The following is a 26,271-nucleotide window of genomic DNA, read 5'->3' as shown; positions in this document are numbered from 1 at the left end:
ATCTCCAGTTAAAGGGTCTGGCAGTAGATGATGTGAAAGGTCTCTGCCTGAGACCCTGGAGAGTCACTGCCAGTCTGAGTAGACAAGATTTATCTTCATGGACCAAGGGTCTGATCCAGTATAAGGCAGTTTCATGTGTTCACTTACACACTTGGGAGGGGCTGTGGCTCAGTGAAAGAGCCTCTGCTTTACATGCAGAAGGGCCCAGGATCAATTCCTGGCATCTCTAGTTAAATAATCTGGCAGAAGGTGATGAGAAAGACCTCTCTCTGCCTGAGACCCTGCGGAGCTGCTGCCAGTTTGAGTAGGCAATATTGACCTTGATGGACCATGATCTGATTCAGTAGGAGGCAGGTTCATGTGTGTTCTTCCAACTCCCCCAGTGGAAGAGCCATTTAAGTTGAAGGAAACTTCCTTAAGTCGGGGCGAATCTTCATATTTGCTCAGTGGAGAAATAGGAGAGGGGCAGGAAACCCCCCACCCAAAAAAAATGTCAGGATGGCTCACATGCCTACCTGTACAATCTGCCAACAAGGGAGAGGGCTCAGGCCAAGTCAGGAAGGAGAGGGGGGTACCCGACTTCTCACATTTCCAACAAGACCCCAGACCCCGATCTCTCCCCAGACAGACTTAATGAGTGTGGACCCCCCCCCGCATTACTAAAACAGTGCAGGCACCTACCAGGCCCGCATCTGGACAGAAAACCCCTGAGAGTCTTGCACAAGCTCTGAGCTCCCCAAAGCAGGGCAGGAAATAGAAAGGAAAATAAAAGAGGTTTATTTTTCCCTGGCACATGTAGCTAAAGGAACCAGCAGGTGGCGCTGGAGGGACCCAATGGTGCCAGATTTCCCTTTTTAATGAATTCCAGGCTCCAAAAACAAACCTACAACTGCGGCAATTTCTGGGTGATCTAAGAAAGGGTGAGTGGAAGATGCTGGTGAGCCCACAACACTGCCTTATTCCGACTCCACTCACTGGACCGCCAGGCTCAGCGTGGTCACACAAACACACGAAGCTACCTTAGACTGAATCAGACCCTTGGTCCATAAAGGTCAGTATTGTCTACTCAGACTGGCAGCGGCTCTCTGGGGTCTCGGGCAGACGTCTTTCACATCATCTAAGACCTAGTCCTTCCCACTGGAAATGCTGGGAATTGGGGGTTGAAGCTGGGACTTTCTGCATGCCAACTCCATAGGGTTTTCAAGTCAAGAGATGAGCAGAGGTGGTTTAAGAACATAAGAACATAAAGAAAGGTCATGCTGGATCAAACTCAGGCCCCTAAAGTCCAGCCGTCTGTTCACACAGTGGCCAACCAGGTGCCTCCAGGAAGCCCACAAACAAGACAGCTGCAACAGCATTGTCCCACCTGCATGCCACACCACCTTATATAATACGCCTGCTCCTCTGATCCTGGAGAGAATAGTGTCCATTTTTACTAGTAGCCATGGTTTGCCATTACCTGCCTTTGTGTAGTGACCCTGGACTTCCTTGACGGTCTCCCATCCAAGTACTAACCAGGGCCGACCCTGCTAGCTTCTGAGATCTGACGAGATCGGGCTAGCCTACTACATGTCTCCCGCCACACACACACACACACACCCATACTTGTGGACTAATATGCTTCACACTAGAACTGTCACTATGGACATATAAAGCAGCCCAAAGGAAACTATGGAAAACCCCATGTGAAGCTAGAGTAGCAAGCGCTGGATTTCGCAGCTGGAATACCTCGAAGAGCCAAGGGGCCTGAGGCTGGAGAGACCTGCCCGATCACAGCCCTGGCGTGAAAATCAGCAAATTCATCTTTCCAAAAGGACATTACAAAGCAGGTGCATGGCCCCTGCTTCCAGGTCCAGCCCTTCCTGACTGCAGCCTCCAAACACTAGAAAGAGGTAGCATTCAGCTCTTTTGAACTGTGCCCTCTTCTAGTGCAAGGGGTCCTCAACCTTTTTGAGCCTGTGGGCCACATATGGAATTCTGACACAGCGTGGTGGGCACAGCAACAAAATGGCTGCTGTGAAATGGCAGCCGCAGGAGGCGGAGCCAGCCACAAAATGGCTGCCTCAGTTTACCTTCAGTCACACGGTGCAGATCCTTGTGCTGCCGCCAAAGCAATGATTTTTAAAATCTGCACAGCCGATCAAATCTCCAATGGCCAATCAGACGCCTTGCTGGGCAAAAGCCCCACCTGGCGCTGCGCACTTTCTAAAGACACTTGGCGGGTGCCATAAAAGATGTTGACGGGTGCCACGCACCCACAAATACCACTGCTCTAGTCCTTTAAAATCTCCAGTCTGCTGTTCCTGCCTTAAGTCTGCTTACAAACGATCCCCAAAAAGAGTTTAAAAAATCAGATCTAAATAAATCCCAGCATTACATTAATGGGATAACAAACTCATACTAAGCACCCAACCATCTAGAAGGGGGAACGGTATGTTTAATATGCTTTCCCCAGCAGAGGCAGCTGGAAGTGGGGAGACATTTTCAGCGCCCCCTCTTCCCTCTTCAAACAGCTGTTCCAGAGGCTTTGTGCTACCAAGAAAAAAGAGTCAGGAAAATGGATCGCAGACGCAGTTCTGCCTTAAAATCACAGAGCGAAGGACTGCTGGGCTAGACGGATCCGTCATCTGTCTCCACAGAAGGCAATGCCTCATGCTCCTGCAGCGTATTCAGAAAGCCCGCTGACCCTTGCATGCAGAACAGGTAAATAGGACTGTGCCATAACGAAATGGTCAGAAGGTTGCATTGGTAAAGGGATAAAGACGGTGGCCTACCCAACTGTAATACTGCCTAACACTGTGGCCATTTGTGCATGGCTGTTTCCTTGTGGTCACCCCGTGACTACTTTGGGGCTTTGCATAAATGGCCTGTAAATTGTCTCCAGACTAGCTCATTTCTGCACCGCTTATCATGTCTCCAAGCTCCTGCTTCCTTTCAGCTCTGTTTGATTTCAGATTTCTGTTGTCTAAACCCTCTTGCACTGTTCATGGGATGTCCCATCCGGTTGATTGTACTTGACTTATGCTATGTAATCTGCCTTGAGTCTCAGTGAGATGCTGGGGGTTAAACCTGGGGCCTTCTACAGGCAAGGGAGAGGCTCTTCCACTGAGACACAGCATCTGAATCCCTTACCTGTTGCCCTGAGCCAGACCTGGGAACAGTCCTTGGTGAAAAGCCCATCGCCAATCTCCCGGAAGAACCGCTTCAGGGTGTTGGCGACGTCGTCCACGTGATGCTCTCCTTCCTTGAGACGGACTCTGCGAGCGTCCTTCCGAAGCATCTCCAGGAGGCCGGTGGTCTTGGAGTTCTGCCCGCTCTTCCGATAGATCCCTTCCGAGGTCAGTCCTGCAGGAGAGACCAGAGGGTTCTTGGAACAGGAGCAACAAGGAGGAGGACAGGGGATGGATTCAACTATAAAAGTTCTTATTCTTACTCTGTACATAGGAAAAGAACCCTTTTTTTGTTGTGTTTAGCATCTCTCGCTAGCCTAAGCTCATACTAAGCTTTAGCTTTCCTAGCACTCTTCCTACAAGCACTAGTTATTTGTTTATGTTCCTCTTTGGTTATAAGGCCCTCCTTCCACTTCCTAAATGAGTCTTTTTTTATTTCTCAACTCTTTAAAAAGCTGTTTATGGAGCCACCCTAGCCTCTTTAGGCTCCTCCCATTTTTCCTTCTCATAGGAATCGTTTGTGATTGTGCCTTCAGTATTTCATTTTTAAGAAACTCCCACCCTTCCTAAACTCCCTTCTCCTTAAGTATTTCTGACCATGGGATTCTACCCAGGATAAGTTTAAGTTTGTTAAAATTAGCTCTCCTAAAGTCCAGCCTATATGTCTTATGTCTGACTACATACAGTTTTTCCTTTCCCCAAGATTGTAAATTCCATGGCTCTCCAGGGTCTCAGGCTGAGGTCTTTCACGTCACCTACCTGCCTAGTCTCTTTAACTGGAGATGCCAGGGATTGAACCTAGGACCTTCTGCATCCCAAGCAGATGCTCTCCCACTGAGCCACGCCCCCTTCCCCATAACACATGAAGCTGCCTTATACTGAATCAGACTCTTGGTCCATCAAAGTCAGTATTGTCTACTCAGAATGGCAGTGGCTCTCCAGGGACTCAGGCATTTTGTCTTTCATATCACCTACTTGCCTAGTCCCTTTAACTGGAGATGCCCCTGGGGATTGAACCTGGGACCTTCTGCATGCCAAGCAGATGCTCTGCCACTGAATCACAGCCCCTCCCCAAAGACTTTCACGTACCACACTGGGTGATATAATCGATGCACCGGTCCACTATGACGGGGACATCTGAGTCCGTCAACTGCTGTTCGGACAGAGTGTCTCCAGAGCATCCCGCTGCCTTCTGGATCGCACCGACCCATCCCAAGAAGTCCAGCTTCCTCTCGGCCTGGATGTACAGTGTCCTGGGGTGGGGGAAGAGGAAAAGGCAGGCTAAGAAATGCGGGGATTCCCATCCTCCTCCTTTCAAGTGGCTTCCTTCTATGCAAAGCACAGATTGGCCCTCCACTCACACCTCCCTTGGAGGGCAAAGCGGTGGTGAACCCAGAGGAAAAGCCCCAAATCCTTTCTTTTCTCTTCCTCAGGAATTATGGTGGGGAAAACTGCCCTCAAGTTGTACCAATTTATGGTGCCCCCATAGGGTTTTCAAGGCAAGAGATGATCAGAGGTGGTTTGCCGTTGCCTGCCTCTGTGTAGCGACCCTGGACTTCCTTGGTGGTCTCCCATCCAAATAATTAACCAGGGCCGACACTGCTTAGCTTCTGAGATCTGATGAGATCAGGCTAGCCTGGGCCATCCAGGTCAGGGCAAAAGGCACACAGGGGTGGTTTGCCATTGCCTGCCTCTGGCTAGCGACCATGGATTTCCTTGGTGGTCTCCCATTCGAATACTAACTAGCCCCCCCCCCCAGTTAGTTTCTGAGATTTCATGAGATCAGTCCAGCATGGGCCATCCAGCTCAAGGCAAGAGACGTTCAGAGGGGGTTGGCCATTGCCTGCCTCTGCGTAGCAACCCTGGACTTCCTTGGTGGTCTCCCATCCAAGCACTAAATAGGGCCAACCTTGCATGGTTTCTGAGATCTGAAGAGATCAGGCTAGCCTCGGCCATCCAGGTGATGTCTACAGACATACAGAGGTGGTTTACCATTGCCTGTCTCTGCATAGCAACCCTGGACTTCCTCGGTGGTCTCCCATCCAAGCACTAACCTGGGCTGACCCTCCCGGGTCTCCAAGATCTGACAAGATCAGGCTAGCTGTCCAGGTCAGGGCAAAAGACATACAGGGGTGGTTTGCCATTGCTTGCCTCTGCATAGCAACCCTGGAATTCCTCGGTGGTCTCACATCCAAATATTAACCAGGGCTGGCTCTGCTTAGCAGCTGAGATCTGATGAAATTGACTAGGCTGGGTCATCCAGGTCAGCGCAAACAAGCACACAGAGGTGGTTTGCCATGGCCTGCCTCTGCTTAGCAGCTGCGGACTTCCTTGGTGGTCTCCCATCCAAGTACCAACCAGGGCTGACCCTGCTTAGCTCTCAAGATCTGATGAGAGTTCGGGCGAGCCTGGGACTAGGCAGTTAAAACAAAAAACAAAAAACACAGGCTGTACATTTGGGACCCAAAGGAGAGCACCAACCAGTGGGCCACAGAGTCTGCAGCCTGCCAAACATGGCGTGGGGTGACGGATTTCTTACAGAAAGAGGGGCAGCTGGCCTTGCCATGATATGTTGGAATCTGTCCCCCCACTGCAGCTGCGGTGAAGGAGAGAAGCATGCTGCCCATGCTCAGAGAAACCCATTTTTACAGTATGATTTGAGCTTGGCCACCAGAACAAACCTGGCTCAACAGAGCCCTGGATGGGGGTTTCCAGCCCCTACCCTATTCTTCTAATTAGGCACATATGGGAACTGACCTAACCAGTCCTCTAATCTTCCGCAAAACCCTAAATGCAACCAATAAAGGGAAAAAACAATCCTATGCAGCAAACTCGCCCTGGGAGTTCGGTTGCCTTTTAATTCTGTAAGCAAAGTTGGCAAACCCCTTCTAGGGTTGCCATCTCCGGACTGGGAAATTCCAGGAGATCTGGGAAGCAGAGCATGGGGAGGGAGGGGTTTGGGGAGAGAAGGGACCTCAGTGGTGCGTAATCCCATAGTCCACCCTCCAAAGCAGCCATTTTCTCCAGGGGAACCAATCTTGGTTGTCTGGAGGTCGTTTGTCATTCTGGGAGCTCTTCAGGCCCCACCTGGAAGTTGGCAACTTTACAGAGAAGCCTCACAGATCATAAATGCCCCCACCCCCAATCAGTCTATCCCACCCCCCCAGCTTTCTCACCTTCTCCTCTCCACCAGCACGAGGACTTCATTGTCACCCTGGATAGCTGTAAAGCAAAGAGAAGCACGAAGCAGGAATGCATTAAAATGCTGATTAATTAACCAAATTGGTAAGAAGGCAGGTAAAACCTCAACCAGATCCTCAGTTCTTTAAGTAACCCATCCGTGGTTATGGGCTCTATTCTCCGCATTCTGGTGCGGGGTTGTTTTCTGTTGCCCCAGAAGGTCGGAGCAGAACCAACGGGTTGAAATTAAATCAAAAGAGTTTCCATCTAGACATTAGGAAGAATTTTCTAACAGTTAGAGCAGTTCCTCAGTGGAACAACAGGCTTCCTTGGGAGGTGGTGAGCTCTCCTTCCCTGGAGGTTTTTAAGCAGAGGCTAGATGGCTATATTTTGAAGTGTAAGGATGTGTCACTGGCCACCAAGACTAGATTAATTCATGCCATCGTATTCCCTATTACTATGTATGGGTGTGAAAGCTGGACAGTGAAGAAAGCTGATAGGAAGAAAATAGATTCTTTTGAAATGTGGTGTTGGAGGAGAGTGTTGCGGATTCCGTGGACCGCCAAAAAAACAAATCAGTGGGTTCTAGATCAAATCAAGCCTGAACTGACCCTGGAAGCTAAAATGACTAAACTGAGGCTATCATATTTTGGTCACATCATGAGACGACAAGAGTCACTGGAAAAGACAGTCATGCTAGGAAAATTGAGGGCAGCAGGAAAAGAGGAAGACCCAACAAGTGATGGATTGACTCAATAAAAGAAGCCACAGCCTTCAATTTGCAAGATCTGAGCAAGACTGTCAAAGATAGGACATTTTGGAGGACTTTCATTCATAGGGTCGCCGTGAGTCGGAAGCGACTTGATGGCACTTAACACACACAGATGGCCATCTGTCAGCAATGCTGTTTCTATGACCTTAGGCAGATGATGAGAGGGAGGGCACCTTGGCCATCTTCTGGGCATGGAGTAGAGGTCACTGGGGGTGTGTGGGGGGAGGTAGTTGTGAATTTCCTGCATTGTGCAGGGGGTTGGACTAGATGACCCTGGTGGTCCCTTCTAACTCTATGATTCTATTATTCTAAGGGTCTTTCCCATCACCTACCACCTAAATATTTTAGTTGGAGATGCCAAGGACTGAACCTGGGGCCTCTGCAAGCAAAGCAGAGGCTCTTACACTTCTTATCAAATTTCCTCACTGAATCCCAGTGAGAAAGATGGTCTATAAAGATCATCATCATCTGGCTGGACAAATTGGGAAAGAAGGTTCTGGACAGGATGGACTGCCCAGCAGGGCTCTCCTTCCGAGGTTCTTCATTTTCACTGGGCAGTTGGGTTGTGTTCCTAGCAGAAAACGTGCTACACTGCACAACTAACCCCAGTGAAACATGCCAAGGGATTGTCCCCCGGACCCAAGCCGTGCGGGCAGCAAAAAAAGGGCTACTCACAGAGCTCTTGCAGCTTCCGCAGGTGAATGGCCTCCTCCCTCTCGCTGCCGTCCAGGTAGGCGTAGAGGGTGGACTGCACCAAGGCGAACCAGCCCTCCTTCGCCCGCTCCAAGTTCAGGCCGCCCTTATAGTGCAGTCGCCCGAGGCGCTCGAAGTCTTTGTGCAGGAGACCCTCGGCTGTGGCGGGGATGAAGGACTGCGCAGGCAGGAACAAAGGAAGAAGGCGGTAAGAATCAACTCCTTGGTGGGGGAAGGGAGATTTTGTCCTGAAAGGTCTTCCCAAACCAGCGGCCGTGTCTAACTCCTCCAAGGTAGCAAGGTCCCGCAAGAGACCTGAACCAACTTCAGAAAGGTTGGAATAATCTCTGAGGCTGCAAGCCTATCTATGCTTACTTGAGAGTAAGCCCCACATGAATCCAGAAGGGTTTACTTTTGAGGAAACAAGTCATAGGGGATCTAAGGCAAGATAAGAACGTAAGAAAGAACATAAGAAAGGCCCTGCTGGATCAGACCAAGGCCCATCAAGTCCAGCAGTCTGGTCACACAGTGGCCAACCAGGGGCCACTAGGAAGCCACTAACAAGACGACTGCAGCAGCACCATCCTGCCCGTGTTCCACAGCACCCAAAACAATAGGACTGCTCCTCTGATACTAGAGAGAATAGGTAAGAAGCATGACTAGTATCCATTCTAACTAACAGCCATGAATACCCCTCTCTTCCATGAATATGTCCACTCCCCTCTTAAAGCCCTCCAAGCTGGCAGCCATCACCACATCCTGGGGCAGGGAGTTGCACAATTTAACTATGCGTTGTGTGAAAAAATACTTCCTTTTATCTGTTTTGAATCTCTCACCTTCCTGCTTTAGATAATTTCAGAGGGTAGCCGGTTTGGTCTACAGCAGAGGAGCGAGATTTGTCAGATGCCTGACGAAGGGAGCTTTGACACCCTAAAGCTCATACCCTGAAAAGTCTTGTTAAGTCTCTAAGGTGCTCCTGGATTTGAATTGAGCCAGCATGGCGTAGTGGTTAAGAGCGGTGGTTTGGAGAAGTGGACTCTGATCTGGAGAACCGGGTTGGTTTCCTCACTCCTCCACATGAGCAGCAGACTTTAATCTGGAGAACCGGGTTTGATTCCCCACTGCTCCACATGAAGCCAGCTGGGTGACCTTGGGCTAGTCACAGCTCCATTAAGAGCTCTCTCAGCCCCACCTGCCTCACAGGGTGTCTGTTGTGGGGAGGGAAAGGGCAGGTGATTGGAAGCCAGTTTGAGTCTCCCTTCAGTGGTAGAGAAAGTCGGCATATAAAAACCAACTCTTCTTCCTCCTCTCTGCACAGGAGCTAATTTTCCCTGCTTCTCCCCTGTAGAGAGGGACCTTGTGCTTAACCCCAGCATAGGTACATTGCAAATGTGAGCTGGGGGTGGGGAGGAGAGGAGGAAGCCGCAACCAGTCCAGCCTCTGCCAGCCCTTCTGTCGCCCTACCTGTCAAGGGGGAGACGCTCACCTTTGCCAGGCACTTAGTCCACTCCCGAACTGCCTCTGGGCTGTCCAGTCCAAACAGGTAGAGTCGCTCCGAATCTATGTACACCTCGAATGTGTTTGCAACCCTGCAAGGAGATGGCAAAGGGGAGGGAGTTAGGGGAGGAGGGGATCCCTAGAGGGGACGGAGGCCTACAGGGGCCACTAGGGCTTCTCAAAGGAAAGGATTGATCCACAGAGAGCACAATTGGTTCAGAGGGAGCTCGCGAGTCTGGGGAAAGTGAAGAACCAAGAGCTTCCCCCTCCCTGCCTGGAGCCCCTTCCCAAAACACATCTGTGACCCGCTCTTCCATCCATGAAGCTGCCTTGTACTGAATCAGATAATTTAGTCAATCAAGGTCAGTACTGTCTACTCAGACTGGCAGTGGCTCTCCAGGGTCTCGGGCTGAGGTCTTTCCCATCACCTACTTGCCTGGTCATTTTAAGTGGAGATGCCGGGGATTGAACCTGGGACCTTCTGCATGCCAAGCAGATGCTCTGCCACTGAACCACGGCCCCTCTCCATGGCTGTCCAGGGTCTCAGGGAGAAGGTCTTTCCCATCCCCTACTCGCTTCCTCTCCCCACAACAGACACTCTAACTGCTACTAAACAATCCAAATGACACTAATCAGGATGAATATGAACACATGAACGCACGGAGCTGCCTTCTACTGAACCAGACGCTCTTGGAGTGCAGAAAAAAAGGTTCCCTGTGAGTTGTAAAAGCTGGACCTGGAATAGGGAAGCGGACAAGGAGGTTGTGGGGCACCCAACCCTCCCTTTGCCACCAGACACCGCCCACTGTGAAGCTGTCAAATCTGGGGTGCCTGAGAGACCAAATCTGGTGCTCATAAGGCAAAAAGGAAGTGTGACCCACACCCAGAGCTTCACGCTCTCTGTTTGTCAGGGGGACGGATCAGGATCGCGTCCCGCACTGGAGGCCGTTCCTCCACGGGAAGGAGGGGGGGGTCTGCTCACCCATGAGTGTCGGGTGGGTGATTCACCAAGCACACCAGCTGCTGCATCCGGATCTCCCCGCTGGGCACGGTGGCATGCTCGCTCTCGTAGTAGCTGAAAACGCCGTCGTGGAGGCGGCACCAGCGGCGGCTGAACTCTGTGTGGGTGACGGGACAGAGAGGGAGGAGGAAAGGGGAGGAGGGATTCAGGAGAGAATTTGCCATGAGCCAGAGAACACCCAGCCACAGGCTTCACAACACAGGGAACAGTGTGTCATGGAATCACAGAGTTGTAAGGGACCACCAGGGTCATCTAGTCCAACCCCCTGCACAATGCAGGAAATTCACAACTACCTCCCCTCCCCCACACACCCAGTGACCCCTCCTCCATGTCCAGAAGATGGCCAAGGTGCCTTCCCTCTTATCATTTACCTAAGGTCATAGTATCAGCATTGCTGACAGATGGCCATCTAGCCTCTACCACTGAGCCACGGCCCCTCCCCAGGTCTTGGGCAGCAGCTCTCTTTCACATCATCGACTACCTAATCCTTTTAATCAGATTGAACATGGATCCTTTTGCTTCCCAGCAGATGTTCTGCCCACTGAGCCGTAGCCCCTCCTGATCATCTGCATAGACACAATTTATTCTGCAACATTTGGCATCATTTATTCTACTTCTGCTTGCTACCTGGGTGTCACAGTTCTGGACCCACAAGCCCCATAAGCCCTCCACCACAGGAAACAGCATCCAGCAGATTCTCTAGCTTCCGAGGGATTCAGCAAAAGTTGCTGACCCTGTCTGAAGTCTATCTTCACAACCATAAAGGATCGTAACTTGCTTTTGTAAAATAATGAAAACTCCAATGCCCAGAAGGTCAAATCATATGTCTGATACTACATTCTGCACTCTCCCAGGACACCCTCCCAGGTCTCAAGGACCTTTGGGGCATTCACAACAAGCAGTGAAAGAGGAAGCATCAGGGATGCGCACTTCCTCTCCCCACATCTCTGTGGGGCATCTCACAAGAATATAACAAAGGCCCTGCTGGATCAGACCAAGGTCCATCAAGTCCAGCAAATGTTCCCACAGTGGCCAACCAGGTGCCTCTAGCCCACAAGCAAGAAGACTGCAGCAGCACCATCCTGCCTGGGTTCCAAAGCACCTAATATAATCGGCCTGCTCCTCTGATCCTGGAGATAATAGGTATGGATCATAAGAAAAGCTCTGCTGGATCAGACCAAGGTCCATCAAGTCCAGCGGTCTGTTCACAGAGTGGCCAACCAGGTGCCTCTAGGAAGCCCACAAACAAGACCACTGCAGCAGCATTCTCCTGCATTATCGCCACAGGCAACCATGGGCACAATCGTTGCCCACTAGGCTATCTGCCCATATAGCTTTCCGGTCCGGCCCCTTACCTTCCCGGGGTTTCCGTTCATGGGCCGGCTTGGCCATGGATGCCGTCTTGAAGAGGAAGCCATTGTGTGTGACGGACGGCAGGGCCACTGAGTAGAGATTCTGACTGCCGGCATCCACATCCAACCGCGGGATCTCTGCAAACATGAGACACAGGGTGGGGGGAGAGGGGCACGTTAGCCAGAGGCTGTGCCGCAGCACGGACATGCGTCCCCCTCGGCTGACAGGAGGCCACGTCTTCGAAGCATTACATCAAGAAGACAAGGAGCAGGGCAGTCGCAGCAAAGCTATGTGAAAGGGAAGGAAACAGAAGCAACCCGTCTCTAGGGCTCCAAAGCAAATCCTGCCCACAATGCCTGCCGAATGACGACGGCCCTGCCGAGTCAATCCCTGGTAATCCCTCTACTGAAAAGAACTGGGGCATGTGGTCAGAGGCCTCTATTGTGAGAAGCGAGGCAGGAGGAAGAGGATTTGCAAGGGATGACATAAGCCAGGTAGAACCGGTAGGCGCGGCAGAGCCAAGCCTAGAGGAAGGAGAGGTCTTGGCATTGCCAGAAACACCACGCTGGCCTCGGCTGCCCCGTTGCTCAACAGGCAGCTGAGAAGGGTTTCCAACTCCAGTCTGGGGCATTCCTGGAGATCTGGGGGTGGAGTAAGGTTGCCAGCTCCAGGTTGGGAAATACCTGGAGATTTTGGGGGTAGAGCCTGAGGAGGGCAGGGTTTGGAGAGGGGAGGGGCTTCAATGCCAGAGAGTCCAATTGCCAAAGTGGCCATTTTCTCCGGGGAAACTAATCTCTGTCACCTGGAGATCAGTTGTACTAGCAGGAGACCGACAGCGGCTCTCCAGGGTCTCAGGCAGGGGTCTTTCACATTATCTCCTTGTCTAGTCCCTTTAACTGGAGCTGCCGGGGATTGAACCTGGGACCTTCTGCATGCCAAGCAGATGCTCTACAAACTGAGCCACAGTTTTGTTTTGTGTTGTGTGAGAATCTCTGATCAGCCTAATGTCCCTCCCCACCCCCAGCATTTTGCACATAAAAAAAAATAAAAGAGTCACTCCCCACCCTTTATTTGATTTATTTGATTTTTACCCCGCCCTTTCCTGACTGGGGTTCTTGCCTGCTTTGCACACACGCCAAGCAAGACAAGAACTCAGGATGCTCCCTAATCCACTGACCCGAACGTTTCCTGGGCCCGCCGGAGCCAAACCAAACAGTGACGCGCCAGAGAAAGGGAGACAACGAGAACCAGATGCCTGCTAACCACCATCCCCGCCCGAGCTTCGCACGGCTTTTTGTTCGGACCATCCGTTGTCCCACCCCTCCTAGAAAGAGGAGCTTTGGTCGCTTGCCAGCAATCCGTGCTTTGTGCTGTACAAAAATAACAGCATGCAAGAAGCAATCGCAGGGAGGCAGAAGGGTGCACTGTAGACGAACCCCTTTCTCCCCCTCTCCCTTTGACATCTATCGAGTGCATTTTTATCTTCCTTCCAGAGTGGTGCAGTGGTTAAGAGCGGTGGCCTCTGATCTGGAGAACCGGGTTTGATTCCCCACCCCTCCACATGGGCAACTGAGGCCAATCTGGGGAACCGGGTTGGCTTCCTCACTCCTCCAGATGAAGCCAGCTGGGTGGCCTTGGACTAGTCACAGCTCTCTTAGAGCTCTCTCAGCCGCACCCACCTCACAGGGTGTCTATTGTGGGGGAGGGGGAGGGAAGGTGATTGCAAACCGGTTTGATTCTTCCTTAAGTGGTAGAGAAAGTCATCCTATAAAAACCAACTCTTCTTCTCCACCTCCTCCTCCTCCAAGAGGATCAGGGGCAGCATGTTTGTTCTCCCTTCCCCACAACCCTGCAAGGAAGGTCAGGATGAAGGAGCGCAACTGGCCCAAGGTCACTCAGCAAGGCTCCACGGCAGAGCGGGGATTCGAAGCCGGATCTCCCTGACCCCAGTGTGACGCTCTAACCACTACACCGCATTCACGCTCACTCCGAGATGGTAGCGCAGGCTGGGGAGAGTCAGCGGGGACTCGACCGGCAGCTCCAAAACCAGAATCATACACGGTATAGACTTGTTCAGAGCAAAGAGGCTACAAAGCTGGGCTCGTGTTTTCCCTGAAAGAACTGGAGCCCGCCTTACTTGAACTCCCTGGAAAAAAATAACTTTGCCGCTCCCCACAGCTGGTCTCGGGTGGGGGTCCAGGATGGTACTCGTGCCTTCTCTGTTGTTCCCCGCCCCCCCTTATGGAACGGCCTGCCCGGGGAGATCAGGAAGGTTCCCACCCTCCTGGCTTTTGACAAACTATGCAAAACTGAATTATTCAAGGGGGCTTTTTGCACAGGTTCTATAGGACTGTATTGTACTGAAATGATTGGAAAGTTGCCTCGGCAAAGGGAGAGGGACTGCGGCCTACAGGACTGTATTGCTGCCCAGCCCTGTAAGTCTGCTCCAGACTAGGTCGTTTCTACACCAATTAACGTTTCATGTCTACAAATTCATGATTTATTTCAGCTCTGTTTGAGATTTCGGTTTGGTTTCAGGCTCCTGCAATCCAACCCGTCCCATCCTGTTGAGAGCCAGCGTGGTGTAGTGGTTTGGAGCGGTGGACTCTAATCTGAAGAACCGGGTTCGATTCCCCACTCCTCCACATGAAGCCAGCTGGGTGACCTTGGGCCAGTCACAGTTCTCTCTGAACTCTCTCAGCCCCACCTATTTCCACGGTGCCTGTTGTAGGGAGAGTAAGGGATTTGAGACGCCTTAAAGGTAAAGAAAATCATGGGTATAAAAACCAACTCTTCTTCTTGATTGTACTTGCCTTTCATTATGCAGTCCACTTGAAGTATCAGAAAGAAAGGCAGGCTATAAATAACCAAATGCTAAATAAAGTCACCAGCTTGCCCTTGAGCAGGCTGCGGCAGCAGGGCTGGTTCTCCATCCAAACCATCCAAACAATTGTTTGGGGGGGGGGATACGCAATGGGCAGGTGCCCATCACATGAACACATGAAGATGCCTTACATTGAATCAGACCTCTCAGTCCATCAAGGTCTTTATTGCCCTCTCAGACGGGCAGCGGCTCTCCAGGTTCTCGGGCAGGGGTCTTTCACATCACCTACTTGCCTAGTCCCTTTAACTGGAGATGCCGGGGATTGAACCTGGGACCTTCTACATGCCAAGCAGATGCTCTGCCACTGAGCCTCTCCCCACGACACATCCTCCACGACACAGGTGGCAAACAGTCCTCACCTCCTGGATCCCCGCTGCCAGCCGTGGAGAAGGAAAGGGCATCCCCCTTACCGTGCTTTGCAGGGGGTGACCGAGGACCTCGAAGCAGCCCTGCCTGTGATATGCTGCCAGTCTCAATTCTCCGGCTTGGCTCCGCACACAGTGGGAAGAAGAGGTCGCTCCTGCAGAACGGCAGGGGGAGGAAGCCCTACAGCCGGCGCCTGGAAGCTCACCCTGCCGAACAGCCAGCAGCTCTAGAAACTGGTTTTTTTACAACGTGCTGGATGAGAGCGCTCCAAAATAAATGCCCCGGGGATATTCCAATGTGCAGAGCTGAAATCCCGGGCTGTTTCACAGGCTGCATGTTCTCCTCGACCTCTGGCACACCCTTTGCCCCTTCCAAGTAAGTGCTGACGAGTCATTCCTCCCCCGCTCCCACAACAAGCTCTTTCCTCTTTCGCACTCGCTTCTTGGCCCTGGAGCACCGCTGGCTGGAATCTTGGCTTGTCCTGGCACATCCGTCAGTTTCGCTCCAGCTGGCCTGGATTTATTATTTATTTAGATTTTTTTTCCAATTTATACCTTGCCTTTCTCCCCAACAGGGACCCAGAGCGGTTGACATCATTCCCCTCTCCTCCATTTTATCCTCACAACAACCCTGTGAGGTAGGTTAGGCCGAGAGAGTGTGACTGGCCCTAGGTCACCCAGCGAGCTTCCGTGGCACAAGAAGGGATTCTAACCTGGGTATTCCAGATATTAGTCCAACACTCTAACCACTACACCACACCAGATGTGCTCATGGCCCACCCAATGGTGCTTTCGTACCTCCACCGACCTTACTCCTTCCAGAGAGTGAATCCTTCCTAAGGCAGGTCAAAACAAAGTTCTATAAAGTTCTTGCAGAGGTCAACTTTGCAGGGGTGGTGTTGGCAGACAGGGTTGCCCACAGCCCAGCCCTTGCCCGCTGCTGCCCTCCCACTCTCTCTGGACTGGGGGGGGCACTGGGATGGGGGGCCCCAGGCCACATTGCCTCCTCACCTTGTAGAAATCCAGGGACCGGGAGACCCGGCCACTTGCTGCTGGCTAATGGCTGCTGACCCACTGGCTCCCCCAACCAGCCGAGGCTGTGAGTGACCCCTTCTGATCAGAGGAACCCTACTTTTCCTCCAAGTAGCAGCCACGAACACATGAAGCTATACCAAATCAGACCTTTGATCCATGAAGGACAGTGTTGTCCAGTCAAACTAGCAGCGGCTCTCCAGGGTCTCAGGCAGAGGTCTTTCACATCACCTGCCGCCTGAGCCTTTTACCAGGGGATTGAAACTGGGACCTTCTGCACGCCAAGCAGATGCTCTGCCACTGAGCCACGGCCCCTCCCCACAGCTCTCCAGGGTCTCAGGTGGAGGTCTTTCACATCACCTACTACCTGAGCTTTGACTGGAGGTGAACCTGGGACCTTCTGCATGCCAAGCAGATGCTCTGCTGCCGAGCCACGGTCCCTCTCCTGAGCCCCTAGAAAGCTGAGCAACCTGAGCCCTCAGAAAGCTGCTCAGCAGCCAGGCCAGCCCTGGTCTCTGTCCCCAGGATCGACACCCAGAGGAACGCCTGCCCTCTGAAGAGTTCCAGTAAGTACTAGCTTTATTTCCATTTAGCCATAGTCCATTACAAACATGTCCAGGACACCACAGATATGTAATAGAAGAAAATACGAGGTTAATAAAATGCCGGGTTAATAAAACTATGCTAAATTAATGCATACAGAGAAATAATAACTAAAAGTTGCAGTGGTGTCCCAATCAGCCAGTGGGACCAAGCAACTGTTAAAATCAACTCGAAGGATCAGCTCTCTTAGCTCTGGTGCTCAGCTCAGGCCACGGGCTGGTTTTCCAATTGCGGTTGCTGGGTCTTCTCAAGCACTCCTGACTCCACTGCAAGACACGCATACACCCCCCAGCCCCCCACCCCCTTTCCCTCTCACCTGAGGTCTTGTTCTGCAGCAGGAATTCCATCTGCAACCTCTGGCCGGCCTCCTCCGCCAAGGCAAGGGGGGACGGGTGGCCAGGGTCCCCCGAGTAACAGTTCACCTCGGCCCCACAGAACAAGAGGGACAACGACTCCGCCAGGTCACCGGTGGTTACCGCCACGCACAGAGCCTGCAGCGATGCGACCGAGTTAGCAACACCAAAGAGGGACGCAGCACAAACAAAAAAACCCACCCGATTCAGACCGGGGAAATCAGAGCATCCCCAGAGAGCCGCAATCCCACTGTTCTTCCATAAGTACCAGCTGTGATTGTCGGGGAGGGGGCAAAGGAGCAGGGTCCACACACACCCCAGGCCAACCACAGCAGCAGGAAGAAAGAGGGGAGTTTGGAGAGAGTAGCTCTGGATGAAGTCAGGCAGCCGGAGAGGACGCAAGGGCCCCTTTTATAGGGAGAGGGGAGTCAAGCCAGCCCATGGGTGGAATTCCAGAGGCCCCAGGCCGGCTGGATTACTGGCCAGAAGGGCCTTGGGTGGGGATCGGACTTCCGTGCAAGAGAAAAACAGAAGAGCCCCAGGAGGGGGGGGAGTGGCCGGTGCAATTCGATCCTGCTGTCTCAGAGCTGCCAGAACGTAGATGCTCCAGGCAACAAAAAGAAAGTGCATTTTTTAAAAAATGGTTCATTACCCTCCCTCCAGGCTGTTCCCCTCCCCCAACCTGGCCTGGAATAGTTGCGCAAACTCTGAATGCAACCAGCATTCGCTGCAGACGCCACCCTCTCTGAACGGTGAGGAGGAGGGACAGCTTGTCCAGAGCAGGGGATGATGCAGAGGGTCTAAGAGCGTCCCCCCCCCCAATATGTACATATGGAGCTGCCTTCTACTGAATCAGACTTCCCTTGGTCCATCAAGGTCAGCATTGCCTATTCAGACTGGCAGCCGCTCTCCAGGGTCTTAGGCTGAGGGTCTTTCCCACCACCTGATCCTTACTGGAGATGCCAGGGATTGAACCTGGAACCGTCTGCATGCCAAGCAGATGCTCTACCACTGAGCCACAGACCCTCCCCAAATAAAGCACACATGAAGCTGCCTTATACTGAATCAGAGCCTCGGTCTATAATGTCTACTCAGCCTGGCAGTGGCTTTCCAGGGTCTCAGGCAGATGTCTTTCCCATCACCTACTGCCTGGTCCTTTTGAACGGAAGATGCTGGGGATTGAACCTGGGACCTTCTGCATGCCAAGCAGATACCGTACTACTGACCCATAGCCCCTTCCCATAACTCTCCAGGGTCTCAAGCAGAGGTCTTTCACACCACCTGCTAGCTGGTCCTTTCCACGGAAGATGCAAAGGACTGAACTTGGGACCTTCTGCACGTCAAGCAGATGCTCTACCACTGAACCATGACCCATCCACATGGCCCTCCGGGATTTCAAGCAGAGGTCTTTCCCATCACCTACCACCTGATCCCTTTTAGCTGGAGATGCCGGGGATTGAACCTGGGGCCTTCTGCATACCAAGCTGATGCTCTACCACTGAGCCACGATCCCTCCCCCAAGTATGTTCACAGTCCAGGCCAAACACGGCTCAGGAAGGGCTGAGGAAAAAACCTCTGGCTTTGCAAACTGCAGAAACAAGGGGCTGGTCAAACCCCCAGCGGGCTACACCAGTTGGTTGGTGAGCCGCACTCCATCCCAGGGTCACAGACCGGGCAGGCTGGCTTCTTCCAGGGCTGCTACTTCAGGATACGTTTCTGTACAGCAGATTCAGGGCTCTGCTTCTGGCATACTGAGGCCATTCATAACGGCCAAAGAATCCTCTTGCTGCTACGCAATCTGGGCTGATGGCCAAACTACCTCCCATTCCTAGGATCACGTCACCTCTCTCCTTGCAGTCTCAAAAGGGGCTCTCTGCCTCCCCCTGCCCTTCCCAAGCTTCTAGTCCTCATCGGCTCTCTAACAGAAGAGTTTTCTCCAAGATTATTTCATTGCATTTCACCCTGATGGCTCCCCTCTCCTCCAGCCAGCAATCTGGGGCTTTTGGGGGCAGGGGAGAGGGACCCAGATTTCTGTTTTTCCCCATCAATTGCAAGAAATTAGTACGGTAATTCCTAGGATTCAAACTGCCGTTTGCTGGGGAAATTTATTTGCTTGAAAGATTTTCATGTCCCTCTTTCTCTCAAAGGAGCTCTAGGCAGCTGCACTTTTCTCCACCAAGCCCCCCCTCTCCCTTGGAATTCTCCTAAACCTCCCCTAAGATGCCCTCCCCTCCAGCTTGGGGCCTTGGAAAAATTAGCCCCACCCCTCCCCAGTGCCTCTAACGAGGTTTTGGTCTTCACAAACTCTCCCCAGCTCTGGGGTCTGGTAGTAGGGTTGCCAGCCTCCAGGAGGAGTCTGGAGATCTCCCGGAGTTACAACTGATCTCCAGATGACAGAGATCAGTTCCCCTGGAGAAAACGGCTGCTTTGGAGGGTGGACTCTATGGCACTATATAGGGTTACCAAGCTCCAGGTGGGGCCTGGAGATCTCCCAGAGTTACAACTGATCTCCAGATGAAAAAGAAGAGTTGTTTTTTTATATGCTGACTTTCTCTACTACTTAAGGAAGAATCAAACCTGCTTAAAATCTCCTTCCCTTCCCCTCCCCACAACAGACACCTTTGAGGTAGGTGAGGCTGAGAGAGTTCAGAGAGAACTGTGACTGGCCCAAGGTCACCCAGCTGGCTTCAAGTGGAGGAGTGGGGAAACCAACCCAGCTTACCAGGTTAGAGTCCACCGCTCCAAACCACGGCTCTTAACCACTACACCACAGAGATCAGTTCCCGTGGAGAAAACGGCTGCTTTGGAGGGTGAACTCTGTGGCATTATATCCCAGAGAGGTCTTTCCTAGGGCTCGTCCCCCAAACGTCTAGGAATTTCCCAACCCAGACTTGGCAACTCTATCAGGTAGCCATGGTGTCGTTTCCACATCCTGGCATCCAAGTTAGTCCTAAGTAGTCCCATGGAATCCCCACAGAAAGGAAAGGAAGGAAGAGGCCGTACAGCTGCATTTGTGGGATCACAGCCACTGCCTTTCTCTGTGCAATAAAGAGCGAGGACCAGTCATTCCAGGCGGCAACGGCCAATCCCTTGGAACTGGGACTGGCCACACCCACGGCATCACAGCCAGAGGGTCTTCATACATCTTGTAAAAACCGCTGCAAATTCTAAGAATGCTTCCCAACTCTTTACACGCTCTTGCTTACAGTTTCCGGACAGCTCCCTGAAGCCAGGCTGTTTCCTGGACAGATGCGGGATTGCAGGGAGGGAGGCTGCCAGCCCCCCACCGCTGCCAAACAGCCGTCCCTGCAAATGGGCCGTCGGTCCCAACCCTCCTGGCCCCGGGATTGTCCAAAAATACCCCCAAGACCTTTACAAGACCTGGCTGTGAAGAAACCACACTTGGCAGCCAGGCCTTGGCTAGGCAGGATGTAATTCAGGAGGAAAGATCGCTTTGAAATAGCATCCCCCTCACTAATTTGAAAGGTGAAGTATAATTTTTTTAAATAGATAAATAATAAATAATTTGTCGTCAGCTTTCTGTGCTTTTGCAAACCTATTTCTGCACAATAAAGGAAAGAGCCAGCGTGGTGCAGTGGTTAAGAGTGGTGGTTTGAAGTGGCAGACTCTGATCTGGAGAACCAGGTTTGATTCCCCTACTCCTCCACATGAGCGGCGGAGGCTAATCTGGTGGGCTGGATTTGTTTCCCTGCTCCTACACACAAAGCCAGCTGGGTGACCTTGGGCTAGTCACAGCTCTCTTTTTATTTTGGAGCCCTCTCAGCCCCACCTACCTCCCAGGGTGTCTGTTATGGGGAGGGGAAGGTGATTGCAAGCCGGTTTGATTCTCCCTTAAGTGGTAGAGAAAGCCAGCATATAAAAACCAACTCTTCTTCTTCATCATGTAGGAGTGCCGTATCCATGCTGAAGACTCCTGATGGTTTACTCAGACCATCAGGAATCTTCAGCCTCTTTTGCAGCACCCAGAAATTTCCAGCTGCGGTTACTCAGAATGGATTTCGTGCTCAAAAATAAAGGGCTGTGGAGCAGGGGGGCTTTGCAGAAGGCCCCACTTCAAGCCACAGCATCTCCCATTCAAAGGATCTCTGGTCCTTCCCTCCGCCAGAGACCCTGAAGAGCTGCTGCCAGGGTCCAAACTGACGAAATCTGGCTAGCCTGGCCATCCAGGTCAGGCCGACACAGCTACCCACCTGAAAACAACCTGCAAAGTAATTCCCACATTAATAGGGCTTTATACAATTGTACAATTCTTTTAAAACTTAATTTTTAAAAAAGGCTTTGTAAACAATGGGAGTTTGGACACATGACTGTGCACATCGTGTGGCCTTGAGGGATTTACTCGCCCGGATGAATCACTTCCTCGCCACTGTCATGTAGGCGAGGGAAGGCAGGCGCATAACCTGAGTCAGAATTAGGCAGCTTCTTACGTTCAACATGACATCCCCACCGACAGGCAAAGCCAGAAAGGGCAAGTTTAATTTTCACATGTGAAAATGAAAGACTGTTACGCAGCTGTACTTTCGTTTCCCCATTTGTGGTGAATATTTATAGGAACAAGAAAATATGGGGAAATTCTAGGATTTTCTCACTCAATGGTGCAATTTATTTTTTTGAATGTGAGTCCAACAGAACCTTGGATATCAACAAGATTTTCAGGGGATGAGCTTTTGAGAGTCAAAACTCCTTTAATCAGATACTCCACTCCTACTCGTTTCTGACCAGAGGCAGATCTACTGTGAAGCTAATGAAGCTTAAGCATTAGGGCCCCTAATCCCAGAGGGGCCCCCTGAAGCAACTTTTTTTAATGAGTGAATTTCTCAACAAAATCAATAGAGTTTGTTGGCGATAGAATCACAAGCCAATGGGTTGAAGTACTTAATACTGACTTCAGAATATGCTCTAATACCCATTTCATATGGCCTGAAAATGTCCCTGTAATTGGTCAAATTTCAAAATTTTCTCAGGGGCTTGCAGCACTCGAACCCCCAGCTGTAAGGGCTCCCTGAGCTCACCAGAATCTATTCATAGCCTACATTTTGGCAGCTGGATCCTCGAATCCTTTGTTGATGCACGGCTTAATAGCTCTATAGTTTTATTCCATCACTGTATGGCCCATTTTCAAGGACTCCATCCCACCACTCTGTTCTCCGCCATTTGGGCCTCAAGGTCCTTGCAAGGGCAACCAGGCCCTTTGGACCTTGCTGGATGTTGCCCTGTTGTTGCTGGTTACGAAGGGGCCCCCATAACCTTATCATCTGTGACCTTAGGCAGATGATGAGAGGGAGGGCATCTTTGCCATCTTCTGGTCACTAGGTGTGGGGGGAGGTAGTTGTGAATTTCCTGCATTGTGCAATGGGTTGATGACCCTGGTGGTCCCTTCCAACGCTATGATTCTATGATTTTATAACAGTTCAAGCTTCAGGGCCCCAAAAATGTAGGTCCGCCACTGTGTCTGACGAAGGGAGCTCGGACTCTCAAAAGCTCATCCCCCAAAAATCTTGTTGGTCTCTAAGGCGCTATGGCACTCGAACCCAGCTCTTCTACTACAGACCAACATGGCTACCCTCTGAAACAATTTCCTCATTTTAAAAATCAGCAGTGTCTTTACTATTATCATTATCATTGCTATTCAAAAATTCATCCCCCTGCCTTTCCAATTTATGTCTGAGGCGGCTCAACTGTCGAGGTGAGCAAAATATCCTCTGCACATGTCTAGATGCATCATGTGTAATGAGAATAAAAGCCACTATAAGTTATGCACATTTACGTTGTGTCTATAATTTACAGAAGAAGGAGGAGAAGAAGAGTTGGTTTTTATATGCTGACTTTCTCTACCACTTAAGGGAGAATCAAACTGGCTTACAATTGTCTTCCCTTCCCCTCCCTACAACAGACACCCTGTGAGGTAGGTGGGGCTGAGAGAGCTATGACTAGCCCAAGGTCACCCAGCAGGCTTCATGTGGAGGAGTGGGGAATCAAACCCGGTTCTCCAGATCAGAGTCCACCGCTCCAAACCTCCGCTCTTAACCACTACACCACCCTGGGGGTCAAAATTTGGAATTGAGGGGGGCGGTTGCCAGGGCCAGTGGCTTCTGGAGGGACCCGCTACTGTAAGCGAGCAGAGGAAGGTGGGGGCATGGGGGGTGGGCAAGAAGGGTGCCTAGTGGTGAGAATAGGGCCCCCCCCAAAAAAACTGAGGCCAGCCCGGCTCTCATCCCTCTTCCCTTCCCATCCAGCAACCAACCTTGTTGAGCTCCTCCTGGTTGCCGAAGAGCGTGTGATACCGCCGATACTTGCCTTCCCTGTACTTGGCGACAAGGAAGCGTCTCCTCTCCTGGCTCCCACTGCTCGTCGTGATGGCCTCGCTGGGGGGCACGTTGGCGGCCCAGAAGCTGTTGGCCACGGCGTTGCCCATCTGCAGGAAGAGCTGAGAGCACAAACACCGTAAAAATGTGAGCCAGGGGTTCCGCTTCTGCGTGTTCGAGGTCACTCCGTGAAGCGAAAGGTCCCTCCACTGGTTGGTTTTAGAGGGCAGAAATGCGCGGCTGGCCTTTAACGTGAATCGGATGTGTGATTCAAGGGGGCTGCGTAGCATGACATAGCTCTTGAGCGTGCCTGGTCTTTAGGGCAGGGGTGTCAAACTCATTTGGTATGAGGATATTACATAAATGTCACAGGTCGGGCCTCCAGGTACCATAAAATGTAATGCCAGGTACCAGAGATAAATGCTAGGAAACGTTGAGGGCAGCAGGAAAAGAGGACAACCCAGCAAGAGATGGATTGACTCAATAAAGGAAGCCACGGCCCTCAAATTTGCAAGACCTGAGCAAGGCTAGGATGGGATGTTTTGGAGGACACTGACTCAAAGGGTCGCCATGAGTAGGAAGCGACTTGATGGCACTAAGCACACACACACCAGAGATAAAACTTTATAAGAAGACACAGACAAAGCCAATTACTAGGGTTGCCAGGTGTCTCTTCGCCACCGGCAGGAGTCTTTGGGGGCAGAGCCAGAGGAGGGCAGGGTTTGGGGAGGGACTTCATTGCCTTAGAGTCCAATTGCCAAAGTGGCCACTTTCTCCAGGGGAACTGATCTCTATCGGCTGGAGATCAGTTGTAATAGCAGGAGATTTCCAGCCACCACCAGGAGGCTGGCAACTCCCCCCCCCCCAACATTTTCACACCGAAATCTTTAACCAGGAGCACAAGTTTCTAAATTTCTTAATTATGATCTTAACTGGCCCCGAGCTGCCTGCCGTCGGCCTAGTGGCTGGCATTCAAATGGCCCCCTTTATCAGCCCCTCCAGTGGGTCTGTTTTTCTGGGTCACCAGCGAGTTCATCGACCGTTGAAAGCACAGAATCGATCTCAACCGCAGCCTGTCTTCAAAGCCCAAACCAGCCCTTGCCTTTCTGCAGAGCTCACGGCTCACTCAGAGTGCCTCAGCAGCCGAGTTGCATCTCCAGCCCATAGGGTTGCCAACCTCCAGGTAGTGCTGGAATTACTGAGATATAACGGGTTGTCCTCTTTTGTCACAAGTGGGACAAAGTGTACCAAGTGTACAAATTAACTTATAACAAACACACAATATAATACAAAACTCTTTCAAAGTCCAAGGTACAAAATGCTAGTTTAAGAGCCAAGCATCAAGGAATTCTTCATATAGAAGTTGCTAGGAAGACGATCGTTTCTGTATTCTTCATCAGTTCCATTTAGTTCAAGTTTCTCTTATATGCACATAAGGTTATCCAGTTTAAATACAATCTCTTTCTCAAACTGCTAGGAAATCAAGCTGTGTACGGTCTTTCAAATTAAGGTTCCAATACAGGATACAACATTGTCAATACACAGATTGTACAGACAAATTCAACATTTCAACTGTTCCCACCGGGATACTACAAGTTACCCGGTGGGAACCGTTGAAATGTTGAATTTGTATTATATTGTGTGTTTGTTATATGTTAATTTGTACACTTTGTACACTTTGATACACTTTGTCACACTTGTGTGTTGTCCGTTATATCTCAGTAATTCCAGCAATTCCTGCACTTTTCTTCCTTACCTGTGGTATCAGTGCAGTGGTGTTTATTTTGGTTGCTTAACCTCCAGGTAGTAGCTGGAGATCTCTTGCTATTACAACTGATCTCCAGGAGACAGAGATCTGTTCCCCTGGAGAAAATGGCCGCTTTGGCCATTGGACTCTATGGCACTGAAGTCCCTCCCCTCCCCAAACCCCGCCCTCTTTAGGCTCCGCCCCAAAAACCTCCTGCCGGTGGCGAAGAGGGACCTGGCGACCCTAAACTCCATGTCACAATTCCAAATGTGCCCACAGGCTCAAAAAGGTTGAGGACCCCTGCTTTAGTGCTCGGACCAGGCAGAAGAGTCCATCTCTGGACTCTTCACCTGGGGGGCATCACCGCAGGAGCCCCTGTATCCCTGGCCAAGAAGAAGACGCAAGATGGTTCCTCATCTTCAAACAAGCAAAAATAAACAGACGTGCTGGAAAGGAGGAGCTGGACCCGTTTCAGGGATGATGAGAGGCAGAGAAGGGGGTGGAGGACGGAGGACGGCGGGGTGGGGGGCTGCAGGCCAGCCCACCCCTGTTGCCAAGAACGCTTGCCAGCCTGCTCTGCTCCATGCCCACCCCGTGAACCTTGGAGCGGTCTCTCGGGCAGGAGGTCCTAAATCTGACTGGACTGCAAGGCGGGGTGAGCCGCGGGTTCCTGGCGTGGTTTTCCGAGGCTGTCGAAGGTGCCAAATCCCACGTGCGGTTCTGCCTCAGGCAGCCAAAGAACGGGAGGCCGAGCCGTGACACCGATCAGAAACAGATCTGGGCCCTGCTTGAGCGGCAAGTGCCACTGGCCCACTCAGAGGAGACCCAACGCAGCCAAGATCACACCGTAGGGTTGCCAACCGCAAGGTAGCTGGAGATCTCCTGTTATTACAACTGATCTCCAGCCATAGAGATCAGTTCGCCTGGAGAGAATGGCCACTTTGGCAATTGGACTCTATGGCATGGAAGTCCCTCCCCTCCCCAAACCCCGCCCTCCTCAGGCTCCACCCCAAAACTTCTTGCTGGTGGCAAAGAGGGACCTGGTAACCCTATCACACTGTGCAAATTGGGCCACGTACACAAGATTGCAGAGAGCCCGTGTGGCTCCAAGCCAAACCAAACAACATGCTGGAAGATCCTTGATGAAGAGATCTTCATGGGGCTTTGGTTAAGAGCGGAGGGCTCTGATCTGAAGAACCGGGTTTGATCCCCCACTCCTCCATGTGAACGGCGGAGGCTAATCTGGTGAACTGGATTTGTTTCCCCACTCCTGCA

General features: G+C 51.5%; 1 protein-coding gene and 1 non-coding gene across 2 annotated transcripts in view; both read right to left on the bottom strand.

Moving 5' to 3' along the window:
• ARAP1 (ArfGAP with RhoGAP domain, ankyrin repeat and PH domain 1) overlaps positions 1-26,271 on the bottom strand; it is a 90,405-nt gene that overhangs the window by 27,015 nt on the left and 37,119 nt on the right. Inside the window, exons 12-20 of the mRNA XM_056858811.1 lie at positions 23,189-23,371; positions 16,887-17,061; positions 11,689-11,823; positions 10,295-10,430; positions 9,302-9,404; positions 7,798-7,993; positions 6,347-6,392; positions 4,260-4,423; positions 3,133-3,345 (exon numbers count right to left, since the gene is read on the bottom strand). Of these exons, the coding sequence (XP_056714789.1) occupies positions 3,133-3,345; positions 4,260-4,423; positions 6,347-6,392; positions 7,798-7,993; positions 9,302-9,404; positions 10,295-10,430; positions 11,689-11,823; positions 16,887-17,061; positions 23,189-23,371 (1,351 nt within the window). The remainder of the gene's footprint in view (positions 1-3,132; positions 3,346-4,259; positions 4,424-6,346; positions 6,393-7,797; positions 7,994-9,301; positions 9,405-10,294; positions 10,431-11,688; positions 11,824-16,886; positions 17,062-23,188; positions 23,372-26,271) is intronic.
• On the bottom strand, positions 3,948-4,019 carry TRNAP-GGG (transfer RNA proline (anticodon GGG)). The gene has a single exon. It is a non-coding gene; the product is annotated as a tRNA-Pro (tRNA).

The sequence above is a fragment of the Euleptes europaea genome, chromosome 12 (genome assembly GCF_029931775.1).
Source record: "Euleptes europaea isolate rEulEur1 chromosome 12, rEulEur1.hap1, whole genome shotgun sequence".
NCBI lineage: Eukaryota > Metazoa > Chordata > Lepidosauria > Squamata > Sphaerodactylidae > Euleptes > Euleptes europaea.
This window is presented reverse-complemented; position numbering and strand designations above follow the sequence as displayed.